The following is an 18,434-nucleotide window of genomic DNA, read 5'->3' as shown; positions in this document are numbered from 1 at the left end:
AAACAAAATCTTTGAACTTTTACAACTAACATTGGCAGACTCTATTTAAAAGCATTGTATTTCAAACATATTTATAAGTACAAGTAGGATGGTTTAATATTTTCGTATTCTGTGCAGTTCTTTTCAGATTTTAATTTTAGGATTATGGTATCTTAAAAGAAATTGGGATATTTTCAAATTTCTGTGTGACTTGCAATAGTTTAACTTTTTTCAGAATTATTCCCTTTAAAGTTAGATGTATTTTACTGGTGACACTATCTGATCATTGGTGCCTTATCAGTGGTAATCTTTAATCACCTTTCCAATCTGTATTGTGGTATTTAGACTTCAAATTTCCCATTTATTACTGAAACAAGTTTTAAAATTTCTTTTAGAGTCAACTTTTTTTTTTTTTGCTAATGAGTTACACAAAATTTTATTTTAATTGTTTTATTATCTGAGGATATGTCTCCTTTCCATCACCCAGTCTTTAATATTTAGTCTTTGATCTTCTCAGTGAAGCTCATAAGGAATTTCATCCATCATCATGGCTTTTTAATGAATTAATTTTGGATCTGTTTATCTTTTTTTGTTATTTATTTTCTATTTTAATGTTTTCATATATTTATCAATTCCTTATTTATGACCTTTGGGTTTATTTTGTTATTTTTCTGGTTTCCTATGGTATGTTCTAAATTTCTTCACATTTTGTTTTTCTTCGATAATGAAGATATTTAATACTACAAATATTCCTCTGATTTTTCAGTCTTTTAAAAAATATCTCTGGTATTGGACCAAAATTTCTTTTTCACTTTGCATTCTAGATATTAAATAGGTTTCCTCTTGGATTTCTTCTTAATTTTTAACATTAAGGTATTTTCATTTGCTTTTTATTTATTTACTTTGGGTGATTCTAATGAGAGACAGTATGGCTGGAGCAGGTGAGTTTCTGAGGACATGCCACATCTTCCCTGTGGTCTCTCCCTACTCCATTGGTATAATGGATTATATTGATGGATTGACATGAACAGAGTAGTGTTCCTCCACTATGTCCTTCCACAATGATGTTCTGCCTCAGTTGGGCCCAGAACAATGGATTTGGCCCACAATATACTAAACCTCTGAAACCATGAGCCAAAATAAACTTTTCCTTTTCTAAGCTGTTCTGGTCAAGGATTATGGTCACAGAGACAAAAACATAAGATACATTGAAAACATTTTAAACATATTTAGCAACTACATTTTGGTGTGTGCATATGGCTTCGTGAACACTGCATTTTATTGACCATTATGCCATTTATCACATATTATATATCCTTATTCAGTGCTTTTAATCTTAAATTCCACCTTGTTTGTTATTACTGTTTTCACTCAATATTCTTTGTGTTTACGTTTTCCTGGTTTCTCTTGGCACCTCAATTTACTTACAAGTAATTTTTTTAAAAAATCATTTCTTAAGTATGTTTGATAAACTACATATAAGTAGGTGGGTAGATTTGTAATCAGTCAGAAAGACTCTCTGATGGAAAAAAATTCAATCTGTTCATATTTACAACTGCCTTAAATGTTCAGTTAGACTATTTTCTAACTGGTCTCATTCTGTTATGCTATTCTTGTCTATTCCAAATAGATTTCTTATACTCAAATGGATGAATGACATGTTGGCTGGGTATCAGAGGCCTGACTTAAAAATAGGTCTTTCTGTAGTCTGAAGATATCACTCTACTATCAAGAGTTGCAGATGATAAATCCAATGGCAGTCTGATTCTTTTATATTTATAGGTGATTGTTTTCTCAGCTTTCTCTTCTTTCTTATAATTTAGGGATTTTGTCTAGATGTATACTTTAGCATTTTCTCCTCAATGCTGTCTGAAATGTGGTGAGTTCAGACAGACAATCTGCAGACTCGAGAAAGATGTACTTCATTCGTTTATTCTTCACCTTGGAACTAGTACTATTCATATGTGATGTCTCTTGGGCTTATTCATCAAGTTTATATTCTTTTCTTCTCAATTTATATCTTTTTTATATTTTGTTCTGTTCTTTTAAAAATGTTTTTCTATTTACTCTTCCACTAATTCAGGTTTTAACTTCTTCATACCCTTCTTTATCTATTCAGCTGCTTACTTGGAGAATAGTGGATTGTATTTGCCGTTGGTCTCCTTAAAATCTCTTATAAGGTTGTTTTCAATCATCTTCTGAGCCCTTTGGGAATTTACTCCCTGAGCGTGTGCTCTGCTTATTCCAACTGGTCCTTTCAGGCTTCTGTTAAGTCTTGATATGTTTTTATTTTTCTTTATTGATTTAGGGGCTCAAGAGTATTGGACCACCCTCTGTGATAGCAGGCTGAGGACAGGTTGGTGGTGTGGAAGCAAGTGGGCTATTCTTCAGGACCCTGGAGGAGGCCACCACGCTACCCAGGGATCAAGGTCAAGTTCACTCATGTGGGGTCATTATCAACCTACTCCCTGCTTTCTACCAACCCTTTTCAGGCTGTAGTTGCCATCTAACATCTTCTTTGAGACAGGCATCTAGATGGTCGTGCTACTTCAAGTAGAGGGAGCTTTGTACCTGCTGTATCTGCGGAAACTGTTCAGATCTCCAGGCTTCAGTGGTGCTCAGTCGCATGTAGAGAGGCCCACAGCTCTTTACCTTTGCTAAATAAGTTAGAGTAGAATAATCAAGATTAAGGGAGGCAAGTTAAGGTCACCGTTTTCCCAGAATTCACTGGTGACCTCAGGAATATTTATGACTGATTGCAGCGTTGAGTTTTGAAATGATTGTCCTAGAGCCAAGTTACTCACTTCTAACCCTCAGTTTTGTCTTTCAGAATATAAGAGCATCAGACTAAATGATCCCTAAGGTCTCTTTTCACAAAAATATCTTATGATTTTATTATTTTTGGATTATCTCTAAAACAATCTGCAGACATTTTCTGGATGCTTGATGTAAGAAGGCAGCTATAAATATTTTTTATGAGACAATTTGGGAAATTTTAATCTAACTGTATATTTGATAACACTTTAGGAATGTATTGACTTTCTCTTGCTCTGGTAGCAAGTTATCACAAACTTAGTGCCTTAAACCAACAAAAATTTGTTATCTTATAGTTCTGTGGTTGAATCTGATTTGGATCTCACTGGGATAAAATCAGGGTGTCTGCAGGGCTGCATTCCTTGCCCAAGGCTTCAGGGGACAGTGTCCTTGCTCTTTCCAGCTTGTAGAAGCCAGCTACATTCTTTGTTTGGCTCAAGTCCCTTCCTTTATCTTCAAAGCCAGCCCTGTTTTATCTCTCAGTCCCTTTTTCCATAGTCACATCTTCCTGATCACAGCCCAGAAAGGTCCTGATTTGTAGGGACCCACGTGATTATATTGAATCCATCCCCTAAGTCATAGGTCTTTAACTTAATCACATCTATGATGTCTCTTTTGTCATGTAAATTAATGTGTTCATATTCACAAGTTCTGAAAATTAGGGCTTGGGAGTGTTATTATTTTGCCTACCACAAAAGTTACTATTACTATTTTAAGTATGATGATTATTTATGGTTAAGTTAAAACCAGAAATAAAATGGGAATTTGTTGATGGCTGTTTACTTGACCAAGGATACACACAACAGCTGTAAATTACTTTTTGATGATGTAGGAATGGTTTAAAGTAAGAACATAAGATGGTTTTGCTCCAGGAATAATTCTAACTAATAACTTGTCAGAAATGACAGCATTAGAACAGACTTACTATTTTGTCAATCCTAATGAAACTAATAGGCTCTAAGGATCAATAAGAAACCATGCCATGAAAGTTTAATGGGGAAACTAACTTTCACTTAGAGAAACACAAGGATACAGGGATCATGAAATAACACCACAGGAAGCACACAAACCCGCTTAGAGCATGGGGCTTCCTATTGCATTGACCCAATTTCCTTGATCATAGCACAAAGAAAAGGTGGGAGGGGGCAGTGCTCTGGACTAAAAGAGAAGGCAGATAAGCGACAACTAAATCTCTCCTGTGAATCTTGTCTGGGCTCTGATTAAAGACGGAGAGCAAAGATCAGGGAGATCTGAATGTGGATGGGGTATCCAAGGATAGCAATGAATGATGGAAAATCCTGCAGGTTTGATAATAGCTTCGTGATTACATTAGAAGAGTGCCCATAATTTTAAAGATTGCTACCACAGACATGGGATAAGACGACAACGTTCAAATTTACCTTTAAAATTGTTTCCTTCAGTCTATGAAAATAAATTTATTTTATTTTTTATTTTTTGATGTTTATTTTTTTAGTTGTAGTTGAACACAATAACTTTATTTATATATGGTGCTGAGGATTGAACCCAGGGCCTCGCAGTGCTAGGCAAGCACTCTACCACTGAGCCCCAGCCAAATTTAAAAAGTATGTTTGGGTTTTTTCCAAAGTAAAATGACCACATCACATATATGACACTCCTGGTGTTAACAAGCAGCTCACAGATGAATGAAGCTGGTCGGGGGAGCATTCCACCAACCAAGTATGAAGATTCATGCAACCTATGACTATTGCCAGAGAAATTAGCAAAATGTGTATATCTTGTTCTATTATGCTGATGGTAAAAAAAACAACTAATCTTAGTGCTATCATAAAAATCATAACAATAAAAAAGTATCTCATTGAATCTTCATGACAAATCTTTTAAAATAATCTTATTATCCCCAGTTTGTAGATGGAGAAGCTGAGGCTCAAACTGATCAGATAGAATGGAGATGTAAAAAGAGGCCTGTCCCTCATCTGGACAATGTTCTTAATCAACATTCAATGTCTATTCAATTTATTCAATAAATACTGACTGTGTGCCAGCAAAACTGAAGGAGCCCTTTGTAGTTTGAGGCTTGTAGATGCTTTCTTCAATCTAGTTTTTTTTTTTTGTTGGGGGGGCAGGTGTACTGGGGATTGAACTCAGGGGCACTCAACCGCTGAGCCACATCCCCAGCCCTATTTTGTATTTTATTTAGAGACAGGGTCTCACTGAGTTGCTTAGCACCTTGCTGTTGCTGAGACTGGATTTGAACTTGTGATCCTCCTGTTTCAGCCTCCCAAGTTGCTGGGATTACAGATGTGTGCTACTGTGCCCTGCTTCAATCTAGTTATTATTTATGGATGAAGATGATAAAGAAATGGATCCTATTAAGCACCATGTATATTTTGTCTTGTTTAATTGGAGAACTCTACAAATAATTTACATCAGCTGAATTTTTAAACTTTACATTTAATGAAGAGTTAGGTATGGACTATTTTCCCAACTGGCTACATAGGTCATCTCCATCTACTCTGTTTAGATAAATATTTATTTTGGATTCTGATTTTACCCAATTCAGGAACATTAAATGTGTCAACAAACTCTGAAACAAGGCTAACATAACGTAAATGTCAAGTTTCTTGGATTTGTTGCAAGCTGTATAAAACAAAACAGTAATGGGCATTAAGAAAAACAACTCTGAGATTGTCAGGCCTTAAGAACATGTTATTTATGTTCTACTAAGGAAAAGAACACAATCGAGACATTTGGGCCAGAGCTTATTGAATCTGCTTTTCCCAAGTCAGAGGCTGCAGTACTTAGGGTTTAGATGACACATCTATTATATTTAAATCATACAAATATTTACTGCCTTTCTCTTTCCTTTGCTTCTAACTGCATGGGTGTAAACTAGTTTATGGGTTATTATGCATTGGAGCAGAAAAATGAGACAGAGAAAAGAGACTTTACAAAGAAAATTTCAGACGTATTAGTTCAATCTCATAAAAAATAAATTGCCTGCATTTCACCAAATGCCATAATCTATACAGTGCACTGTATTTGTGCTTAATTCTTCTATTCGATTTTAAATTATTGTGGTATTTTTATTAAGGTTCATGTATTTGGCTTACAACAGTTCCATTTCTATATTGCTCCATAGCAGTTCTATCCAACAAAAACATAATGCAAGCCACATACATAATTTTAGATTTTCTAGTAGTCATATTAAAAAATAAAAAGAAAAAGAAACAGGTAAAATTAATTTTAATAGGATATTTTATTTAACTCAATATCGAATGAGTAATATTTCAACATGTAATTAATATAAAAATCTATGGGCTGGGGAAACAGCTCAGTGATAAGAACCTAACCTAGTAAGAACAAAGCCCTGAGTTTTGATCCTTTGCACTGGAGTGAAAAAAAGAAAGAAAAAAAAAAAAGACCATTAAAAACCTTGTTGATGATATATTTTACTTTTTGCATATTAAGTCTTTGAAACCTAGAGTGTATTTATACTTCCATGACAGAACACCTGTACAGCCTGCCCTATCCAACATCACCTAAACCCAGGACACCCTGGATTAATTCTTCCACGATTATGAAGTAAGGATTATTTTCTAGCTTTTTAATGCTGGACTAACACTTCTGGAGTTCAAAACAGTGCATGTGTGTTTGGAGTCTCAATGCAGCTGCCTCATATAAAATGAAGGCATTTTAATCCAAATAGGAAACAGGGAAATTGATGAAGTGAGAAAATGCACAGATCACGTGTGCTGAATAAGTGGCTTCCTGGAGACCTTGAGGGAAGAGTTGTCCTGTAAAACACCAGGACAAGTTTCTGGCATTTTCTGGGTGATTATTCCATACTTGATGTAATGTGCTGAGTTTTTTTTTTTTTTTTTCTTTCCCTAAAAGAAGCTACTCTATTGAATAACTTGTAGCCTGTAAAAGGCCACACTATCACAACAGCCATGGCTTGCTCTCCCTGGAAAGTGTTCAGCTCCTGACCCAGCAGGTCAACGGGGAGAAAGAAGTGCCAACTCCACAGTTGGCAAGGAGAAAGGCACTTACTTTGGTTTTAGTCGAACACGTCTTTTTCAGAGGACAGCAACCACTATTGCATTCAGTTACCTGCTGGGAGTTCTACCCTCACCTGGTGTCACTGTCCCTCCTAGGGCCTTGGGACCCCTCATCCTGTGAGAGTGAACTGTGATGTCCAACTGCTTCCCCTTTCATGTTTGAGAAGGGATGATCCCTTTCCACTCTGCTCCCATAGTTTCTTCCACAAAGGGGTTCATTCATTAATTTCCCAAATATGTATTGCAAAGATTCAGTTCTACATATTAGAAATATCAGACTGAAAAGAGAGCGGGCCAGAAATCCAGAAAAATAAGGACAAAACCTTCCCATCTAGGAGACAGACAAATAAATAAATATGATTTGTGCTGTGGAGGCAGGTAAGATGAGCACAGAGCCCAGGAAGCCCTGGGATTTGGAGGTAACTATCTGGGGAAAAGAAGATGCAGTTTTTGAGAGGACAGTCAGGAAGGGGTCTCACTGGCAAAGGTGATGTCACTTCAAAGGCAACATCTGAGCAAAGGCCTAGACAAGGCAAAGAGCAAGGAGAAATGCCAGGAAGAGTCAAGAAGAAGACTGACTCTGTTCAAGGCTCGGGCTGTCTGTGTTTCTACACATCTTGACGATCCCTCTCCGTCTCACCTATGCCCTATTAGGTGTATTAATCAGAATCAACATCTTGGACAGTCTAAATTTATCATACTGGGCCCCGAGTTGGTCATGAAGGAGACAGGAGGGCAGGGTGAGGTCAGAGAGCTCCTTCCCAGGTTTTCACCCTCTGCAAAATGAGGTCTGTTATGGAAAGCAGCCATGGTCAGTGGTTGGAGCTTTTGCTGTCTTGCATTTTGATTATCTTTTCTATCCTCTGCCCCATCCTCCTGCTCCCCATTTTCTGAACATTCTTGAAGAAGGGACAGCCTGCTGATTGAAGCCCTCTGTTTCCTCCCCTGCCATTTCCAAACTGTCTCTCTCTCGGGGTTCCGCCCTTAGTTACCCACTCACTGTTAGTGCTGGTGATGACCTTTATATCAGCAGCGAGATCCTCACCAGTGAGGAAAGAGGACATAAAATTAATCAAATTATAGTCAAATCATGCTAAGTGGAGCTCAACTAAAAATTGGCTGAAGGGAGTCTGAGACATGTGGGAAGAATTGGATTTAAGTCTAAATGTGTATCTATAAAAGACAAATACGAACAGATAATAACACCTAGCTAAGATTTAGCTAAATGGAAAAGAATTAATCTAAAGAAGGCCAAGAAATATCCGCCCTGGAGAGCAGAGGTTCTCCTCTGTAAATTAGTGAGTCACAAGAATTTAGGCAATAAGTGAATAATTGTGGGGTAAGATTAACTAGGTGTTCTAAGGTTGTTGAAGATCTTAAATTACACCAATTTAGCAGAGAGTGGGTTCAGCGTGCTTTAAGATAACAATTAGCTCCCGTAAAAGAAGGGAACTTAAGTGTTCCTGCTTCTCTGTAGGTTTCTGCCTTTATGAAATCATCTCTAGCATTTGCTGAGTTGGGGTTAGAAACCCAGAATATCCAGGTGTCAGACTTTGGATTGACTGACTTTCTTTAAAACAAAAGCTTTTTTTTTTTTTTTTTTAAAAAAAAGTCAAACCCAATCTCACAGAAATTAGAATCATGGAACATTAGAGGATAGCATCTTCAACAAATGGTGCTGGGAAAACTGGAAATCCATATGCAACAAAATGAAACTGAATCCCTTTCTCTCGCCATGCACAAAAGTTAATTCAAAATGGATCAAGGAGCTTGATATCAAATCAGAGACACGCCTTCTGATAGAAGAAAAAGTTGGCTACGATCTACACACTGTGGGGTCGGGCTCCAAATTCCTCAATAGGACACCCATAGCACAAAAGTTAATAACTAGAATCAACAAATGGGACTTACTCAAACTAAAAAGTTTTTTCTCAGCAAAAGAAACAATAAGAGAGGTAAATAGAGAGCCTACATCCTGGGAACAAATCTTTACTCCTCACACTTCAGATAGAGCCCTAATATCCAGAGTATACAAAGAACTAAAAAAATTAGACAATAAGAGAACAAACAACCCAATCAACAAATGGGCCAAGGACCTGAACAGACACTTCTCAGAGGAGGACATACAATCAATCAACAAGTACATGAAAAAATGCTCACCATCTCTAGCAGTCAGAGAAATGCAAATCAAAACCACCCTAAGATACCATCTCACTCCAGTTAGATTGGCAGCCATCATGAAGTCAAACAACAACAAGTGCTGGCGAGGATGTGGGGAAAAGGGTACACTTGTACATTGCTGGTGGGACTGCAAATTGGTGCAGCCAATTTGGAAAGCAGTATGGAGATTTCTTGGAAAGCTGGGAATGGAGCCACCATTTGACCCAGCTATTCCCCTTCTCGGTCTATTCCCTAAAGACCTAAAAAGAGCATGCTACAGGGACACTGCTACATCGATGTTCATAGCAGCACAATTCACAATAGCAAGACTGTGGAACCAACCTAGATGCCCTTCAATAGATGAATGGATAAAAAAAATGTGGCATTTATACACAATGGAGTATTACTCTGCATTAAAAAATGACAAAATCATAGAATTTACAGGGAAATGGATGGCATTAGAGCAGATTATGCTAAGTGAAGCTAGCCAATCCCTAAAAAACAAATGCCAAATGTCTTCTTTGATATAAGGAGAGTAACTAAGAACAGAGTAGGGTCGAAGAGCATGAGAAGAAGATTAACATTAAACAGGGATGAGAGGTGGGAGGGAAAGGGAGAGAGAAGGGAAATTGCATGGAAATGGAAGGAGACCCTCAGAGTTATACAAAAGTACATACAAGAGGAAGTGAGGGGAAAGGGAAAAATAATACAAGGGGGACAAATGAATGCCAGTAGAGGGGGCAGAGAGAGAAGAGGGGAGGGGAGGGGAGGGGAGGGGAGGGGAGGGGAGGGGAGGGGGGATAGTAGAGGATAGGAAAGGCAGCAGAATACAACAGACACTAGTATGGCAATATGTAAATCAATGGATGTGTAACTGATGTGATTCTGCAATCTGTATATGGGGTAAAAATGGGAGCTCATAGCCCACTTGAATCAAAGTGTGAAATATGATATATCAAGAACTATGTAATGTTTTGAACAGCCAACAATAAAAAATTTAAAAAAAATAACAAAACACATAAAAAAATAGAATAAAATAAAATAATAATAAAAAAGAATAGAGGGGCTGGGGCTGGGGCTCTGTGGTAGAGTGTGTGCCTGGCATGTGTGAGGCACTGGGTGCGGTCCTCAGCACCACATAAAAATAAATAAACCAATAAAAATAAATAAATAAATAAATAAATAAAAATAAAAAATAAAAAATAAAAAAAAAAGTCAAACCCAATCTCACAGAAATTAGAATCATGGAACATTAGAGCCAGAAGGATATTAGCACTCTGGTTGAAACTTTGATTTTACAGATGAAGAGTCAGTTTCTTCATCTGTAAAATAGAGGGCTAGATGATGAGATTGCATATCTTCCACCTCCAAGAATCCACAAAATCTAGAGAAGCTTATTGGCTGCCCAAAGCCATACAGCTGATCACACCAGACTTGGACAGGGGGTTTGGTTGATTCCCAAGGTTCTCTTCATGGTTGTGAGACAATTTTGTATCCTAAAAAAAAATCCAGTCAGATCAGTTGCTTGATACAATGCAGCTAAATAATCATCTCACCCAGTTGGATATTCCTCCCATTTCAATCCGTTTTTCTGTATCAATGTAAACATAACCTTGGGGACATCCCCAGCCATAAGAGCGAAGCTTGAACACAACTCAATTGTGCTTGTGGTTGGCCGAGTCACTCCAGAGAACACAACAAACCCAGTCTATAGTGTGGGGACCAGGAAACAATGGCTTCGATGCTTTTCAACATGCAGGTTTATGCAAAGGTGACCTGAACTAGGACCTGACTTGGAAAGCCTGACTGCCCATATGTGTCGGCAGAGAATGACCCTAACTAGCAAGAAATCACTGATGGACTGAAATACTTTGTCTTGAGTCCAAGCTTCTGGTGGCTGCCAAGCGACGACTGCATTTCCCCAGGGCAGTGCAAGTGTGCTGTGAAATCTTTCAGCAAGTGTAACATGAAATCCCCCAGCAGGGATGTAGTGGCCAGCTCATTCCTAACCCCAGGGCTGGAGCAGTCTATCCCTGTACATCATGCTGGGCCATGATCCTCTACTGCACAAGGTTCCATACCTCAGACTCACTTTCATTTCAACATCTTCTAGGAAACAGGTCAACGGCATACATTAACACCCCCCCCACACCCACACCATAAGCAAAACGAAAGGTGACCAACTGGGAAAACATTTGTAACTCACATTACAGAAATCCCTAATATATTAAGGGCTTATCAAACTTACCAACTCTATTGGAAAAGACATCTTAGAAATAATTAGTCTTCAAAAACATTCTTACAAACTCTAAATATCTCAACAAATGTTCAACCTTACTCATAAAGAGAAATGCTAAGTCAAACCATGTAGAAATCTTCATCTAATATATGGGTAAAAATCTAAACTTTTGATAGACTACTGTATTAGCAAGACTGTGAAGAAGAAGGACTGTCACGTATCATGGGATGAATGCCAAAGGGTACACACTTTATGGAGAGAATTTTGGCATCTAGGAAAATTACCGATATATTTACCTTTTAATCTGTTTCTAGAAATTATCTCAAAGAAATGCTGGCAAATATCAAAAGCTATTCATTTCAAGGTTATTAATTGCAATGCCATTTATAATTGCAAAAGACAAGAACCTTAATATCCATTGATAAAGGACTGGCTGAACAGACTGCAGTGCACTATAGCTACAAAAGAGGATGAGAAAGATCTTATATATTGCAAGGTAGTAATCATCAAAATACTGTTAATTAAACAAAAGTAAGGTGGACAACCATGTGTATAGTAGCATATACCAGTGCGTGTATATTTGTGTATTTGCTTACAAATGAAAGTATAAGCTAAAAGCTGCCCAAAATGGTTGGAAAGTTGGGATAGACGGGACAGGGATGGTGGATAGATTTATTTTATTCTGTGTTTTTATTTTTTTATTTCAGAATCCTATAGATTTTAAATCTAATTTTAAAACAAGCAAAATTAAACAGATGATCATTATTGTGCATTGACTTGTGGCTGAACCACATGGAGGAATAATTTTAAGTGATTTTAAAAGAGAGCAATTTTCAACTGTACATCCCGAGGGGGATATATTTAAAGGTTAAAAATAACCACAATGAAATCTCAAGCAGTTTTCAGTGATTGTATTTTTAGTAATAGTATATGTATTATAATTTTGAGAGCATATATTTTAAGCAAGGAAGAAATTATATTAATATAGTAGGATGAATAAAAGAAGAAAATTCAAATGCAAATTAAAATTCAAGACAATTAAAATAAAATTTCTATATGCCTAAATTTGAACTGAACATACTAATAGGAATTTGTGATATGATTTTTCCTTAACAAAAAGGGTCTAGAAACCATGTCCAGCTCAGGAGAAATGAAAACCCTTACTGCCCAGATTGTGGTCTCTAAACAGACTTCCTTTTTGAAAAGACCAAGGCCTGTTGGAGGAATGGCTGGTTGTGAGTCAGGGTGCAGGAAATGTAAGGTTAGAATATCTAGTCCCACCAAATGCAAGACACTTATCAAAGACCACTGGGATCATGGCACAGATTACTGGAGAAACTTGAAGAGGTTTCTGTTCATCCAAGCAGGGATGGGGTTATAGAAAGAGACAGATATTATTACCCTATCTGCATGTATGATTACACTACTGGAGTGACTCTGAACCATGTATAGTCAGAGAAATGAGAAGTTGTGCTCCATTTGTGTATAATATGTCAAAATGCATCGTACTGTAGAATTAATAAATAAATTTGTAAAAAAAATGGAACATTTTGATCATTAATAACAATGACAATAGTAGATTGAAACACATCAACTAAGTTAAAATCCATGTATTCCATGTACCTCAGATAAAGCATTAATCTCCAGGATATATGAAGAACTCAAAAACTTAACACCAACAAAAACAAATAACTCAATCAATAAATGGGCTAAGGAACTGACCAGACACTTCTCAGAAGAAGAAATACAATGAGTCTACAAGTAAATATTAAAAAGTTCAACATCTCTAGCAATCATAGAAATGCAAATTAAAACCACACTGAGATTCCATTTCATTCCATTCAGATGGCAATTATCAAGAACACAAGCAACAATATATGTTAGAGAGGATGTGGGGGAAAAGGTACATACATACATTGCTGGTAGGACTGCAAACTGGTGCAACCATTCTGGAAAGTAGTATGGAGATTCCTCAGAAAACTTGAAATGGAACCACCATTTGATCTAGTTATTCCACTCCTAGGTTTATACCCAATGGACTCAAAATGAGCACAGCCACATCAAAGTTTATACAGCTCAATTCACAATAGCTAAAATATGAAACCATCTTAAGTGTCCTTCAATAGATGAATGGATAAAGAAATTGTGGTATATATACATAGTGAAATAATACTCAGACATAAAGAAGAATGAAATTATGGCATTTGTGGGTAAATGGATGGAACTGGAGAATATTATGCTAAGCAAAATAAGCCAATCCTAAAGAACTAAAGGCCAAATGTTTTCTCTGATATGTGGGGGTAGCTAGGGAAGAATAGAGGTACTTTGGATTAGACAGAGGGTTGTGAAGGGAGGGAAGAGGATATGGGGGTAGAAAGGACAGAGAATGAATTGAACATCATTATCCTATATGCATATGTGATTACATGATCTGTGTAAATATAATTTACAACAAGAAGAATGAAAGTTATTCTCCAATTATGTATGATGTGTCAAAATGCATTCTACTGTCATGTATAACTAACTAGAACAAATTTAAAAAAAAGAGAAAAGAAATCCATGTGTTAGTAAAGATATATTTTAAAGAACCAATCTCCTGGGTAAACATGTAGAGGACACAAGGGAAACAGCTCTTTATTGTGTAAATAAAGAGAATCAATTGTCCTGACTTTTTGTTTATTTATTTATTTATTTTTGGTTCTTATTTATAATATACCATGGAGTACTCAAATAGTTGAGCCGGAAAACGACTTCTTCAGGGAAAGTACCTGCTAAAAAATAGAATCTGCATAATAGGATAGAATTTGCATGCCACTAGTTTGTGATCCCTAATAAATACTGGATTAAACAGCAACCATCAATAGGTACTGAGGCCATTAGGCAGAAAAGGGAACTCTAAAAGGAGGAACTTCTCAAAATTTAGTGTGCATGTGAATTACTCGGGGAAACTATTAAATTCTGATTTACTAGGTCTGGGGTTGAGCCTGAGATTCTGCATTTGTAACAAGTCACCGACTCTGCTATGGAGGACCATTCTAAGGAAGAGAAAAGCAGCCCTGGACATTAGCAAGCCAGGCCTTGTGTTCCTCTTGGTCAGAAACAATTCCACAGAACAACATCAGAAGAGGTGACTCTGTGACCATGACGGACCAAATCAAAACAAGCCTACTCCATAACCATGTCTAAACACAAATCGAGAACTTTGTCCAAACCACAAAACTGACCAAACAGCCCCCTCTCTGAAGGGACTTCTTTGCCAATTACTGCTGTAGGCTTAGTCTACTCTTTCCTCTTCTAGGTAGACTAATTGCCTTAATGTCACTTCCTGACATTACCTAAACCTGATTCCTTAAATCTTCCCTAAAATCACAAATGTAAACCCAGGTCTGCTCATAAGTCCTTTCTAAGTCCCTCTGAATCATCCCATGGTCCCACAGAGGAGCAAGTGCCCACTCTCCCGGCAGCAGGCACTGAACACTGTGTTTGTTCCCTCCAAGTGTGTTCTGTGGTCTTAGCTGGAGCAGAAATCCAACCGTGTGATGATCAGGCTGTGGCCTCCTGATGTGATGCAATAGAAGACTCACAGTGTCACCTTTAAAGTAAACTTGACAAAAAAACAGAGCTGGACCTGCATCTGATTAAGCCTCAGCTCTAAACCCCAGTTTATAAGAAATATGAGACACCTAGGAATATCTGAAAGAACTATTTTCAGTTCAACCACAAGGCAAATTATTTTTTTAAAAAACCAATACATGACATTAAAAAATGGAGAGTAATTTAAAGATCCAAAAAAATTCAACAGTAAGAGCAATCAGTCGTAGGGTGTGTTCTTTGTTTGGACCCTGATTTGTACAAACTGTACATAAACTATCAATGATAATAAGACAACTGGGGATACCTGAACAGCGAATAGATCTATGATATTCACAAATCATGAATGTGAATATTTTTAGGTTTTATAATGGCAGCATCCATTTTTTTCAAAATATTTACACATCGGATATGATGTCTAGGATTTGCTTTAACACAAACAACAGTCATGATGAGAGGGAGTGGGTGGAGGGAAGGATCAGCCATATTTGATAACTGCTGAAGGGTATATGGTGATCATTTTTACCATGCTCCCTAATTATGATATGCCTGAAAAGTTCCACAGTAAACAATTCATAAAAAATATTTTAAAGCATTTAAGTTAAGAGATTATTGAAAGAAGAAATATCAAGGAAAATTAAGGACTTTAGCTCAAAATGGCTGAAAGTTCTATAGAAATAAATTATAATGTCTATAAAAACTTACCCATGACTCAAATTACGTTCTGACCAATTTCTTGAGAGCTAGCTGAACATTCACTAATTTCTTCTGTTGTTTTTTTTTTTAAATCACTAACAGATATATCAATCGCAAGTGATGAGAAATAAGGAATTATTATTAGGAAGACTTAGGTAATGGCCTTTGGAGAAGCATTCAATTTAAACGTTTGCCTCTTAAAAAGAAGGAAATGTATTATTTGAGCAGTTACCTGGATCTGTAGCAGATAACATTGAGCCAAAAAATAAACAGTCGGTGAAATGAAAGTCTCCATTTTTCAACTGGCCGGCATATATCATCGCCTTGACAAAACCATACACAATTAACCTGTAAAAGAGAAAAATAAGATCTTTAAATATTGAGTGGAGTCCTGTGTAAACCAGTTATCACTGCAAACATTCCTCCTGAACAGGCATTCTGCACAACCACCCCATCCTGCCCGTTCATGGCCACTGGCTCTCAGTTCACTACAATCTCTGAACCAAATATCACCAATCATTCACCCAGCAAAAGGTAACAGGGCATTTTATGGTTTATTTCAATAGAAACAAGATAAATCTCAAGGATTTAAAAAATAATCTGTCAAACGTGGCACTGCAAATCATGCCTACAAATACAGTGGCTGTGTTGACATCTGTAAATGGATTATTTTTCAGTTTTCCTTGTTTGGTCTGTTGGGGGTGTCTGTCTGCAGAGGGTTCGAGTTTCAAATCTGTCATCTCAGGAGAAAGATATTGGCCACTGACAGGGCACAGCCACCCAACCGCTTTATAATAGACAAATCTCTGTTCTGGGTGTCAGGGCACTTCCGCCCTCATAGAGAAGCCCTGTTAGGTCGGAGCATGTGCAGTGTCGACGAGCAATGCAAATGCTGACATGGTCACTCATGTGGTTTTACAAGAAACGCTGCTCTGGTTTTGAAGATTTCCTATGTATGAAATGCAAATCCTCTGTTTGCGTCATCCTCTGGCACCCTGTAGTCTTTATATTATTTATTTATTTATTTGGCTGATTGATTTTGCTAAAACCTAGTAGAGAAAAGACAGAGATTGGAGAACTGAACTGCAGTGTAATCTAAGGTCTGTAAGAGCTTAGAAACTACAGACCATCAAACCAACAGAGGGATGTTTAAATACATTCACTTAAAAGTTAATTTTTTAAAAAAATGGTTCTGAGGTTGGAGGCTTTGGTTAAAGATCAGATATGAGAAATTATACTTTCAACAATAATACAGATATTTCAAATTGTAAGAGAAATATATCCATCTATTTCAGACAGAATTACATCTAAATACAGGCAGTAGCACACACTGGCTATAGGATTTTATGCTTTTACTAAAACTTTTGAATTTTTAATATCTTTAGTCATATGATAGGGTAACGATAATGTGCACGGAGCTTTTTAATAATGAAATAATAAACACATGGTGTTGGGCACATAGTAAGTTCTCAATGATGTCATTATTATTACTAGCAATGATCAAAATAGCACTTAGCATTTATTTACAGTTTCTACTTTGCTTTGTCTTAATTTATTCAATTCACACTTTGATCCCATAAGGCGGGTATTACTGTTTTCATTTACATATAAGAACAGTGAACACAGTAATTAAGTGACTCATGTGAGTGACACAGTAAACTGTGAATCCCATATTTGAATCCAGGTCTGGCGCACAGCCTGGTCAGGTTTAACCTCCACATCGTATTGCCTAGAAGAGTGGGTCTCTATTTAGCATGATACCTGACGTCCTATACTATAGTCCAACCACCCCCTAAGGTGTTGCCCTGGGCAGGAATGAGGTCTGCCAAAGAATCAGAAATAATACTACCCTTTGAGGGCACTAGTGAGCCCATCTATGGTGGGCTAGAGACGGAGACCCCACGCTGCGGAGTGTGGTGTCCAGCACAGGACACAGAATCTCATTCAGGCTGCAGGTGGTAAGCATCTGTGAGCAAATGTGCCAGCAGGACAAGACTGCGGCGAGGTGAAGATGCAAGTTCAAGGGGCCTCGTTCTTGGCAGGTCGTCTGTGCTTGACCCGGCAGGCCACTTGAGGGGTGCCAAGTGTGCCATCTCTTGACAGGCCCAGGATAGTTTCGTCCAGCTGGTTTATTTGTTCAATAGATATTTATTGTTTAACCCCTAGTAAGTGGCAGGCTCTCTATTAAGTGCTTAAAATATATTAGTTAACAGAATAAAGATGCATGAGAACACGCAGTTAACAGGATGGAAAATAATAAAAATCAGAGAAGTTCAAATTCCATTTGCTCTCCAAGTCACTCCCTGGATTGAAATCTGCCAGTCTGAATGACACTCGGACATTCGGGACTTGGACATTCCAGACAGTCATGACATTGCCACAGAAGGACTCCTCGTTTCACCCTTCAGCATCTTGTGGGGTCAGCCCAACCTCACCATGATCCGTTCTCATTTGAACTGCATTTCAAATATGGAGCAGTAGACCTGTGGCTCAGCAGTAAAGTGCTCACCTAGCATGTGTGAGGTGCTGGGTTCGATCCTCAGCACCACATAAAAGTAAATAAATAAAATAAAGTTATTGTGTCCAACTACAACTAAAAATTTAAAAAAAAAAAATGGAGCATTAACAGGCTCTGGAATCAGTGTCAACTTTATGATCTGTGACTATATTTCTGAAATTCTGTATCTATTAGTTAATTTTACAGGTTAAAAATCCAAGGCTCAAATTAAAATGATTGCTCCATATTGTGTAGAAGCCATTAAATTGGATAATATAAAAATATATGTATTCATGGTACGTAGGCTTAGCAACAAGGAAGCCAGAAACCTCATACACTATTGCTGTAAATTAAAATGCTAATATTTTAAATATTCAATAACTTATTGGTTTCCTGTGGATTAATATTAATAAAGTAA

General features: G+C 37.2%; 1 protein-coding gene across 1 annotated transcript in view; it reads right to left on the bottom strand.

Annotated features, from left to right (window-relative positions):
- Positions 1–18,434, bottom strand: part of Slc9a9 (solute carrier family 9 member A9) — a 533,806-nt gene that overhangs the window by 384,401 nt on the left and 130,971 nt on the right. Inside the window, exon 5 of the mRNA XM_058574878.1 lies at positions 15,752–15,867. Within this exon, the coding sequence (XP_058430861.1) occupies positions 15,752–15,867 (116 nt within the window). The remainder of the gene's footprint in view (positions 1–15,751; positions 15,868–18,434) is intronic.

Source organism: Marmota monax, unplaced genomic scaffold (genome assembly GCF_021218885.2).
Source record: "Marmota monax isolate L192 unplaced genomic scaffold, Marmota_monax_Labrador192_F-V1.1 WCK01_AAM20220418_F8-fsc00022, whole genome shotgun sequence".
NCBI lineage: Eukaryota > Metazoa > Chordata > Mammalia > Rodentia > Sciuridae > Marmota > Marmota monax.
Note: the sequence above shows the minus strand (reverse complement) of the source record. Positions and strands in the feature narration are given on the sequence as shown.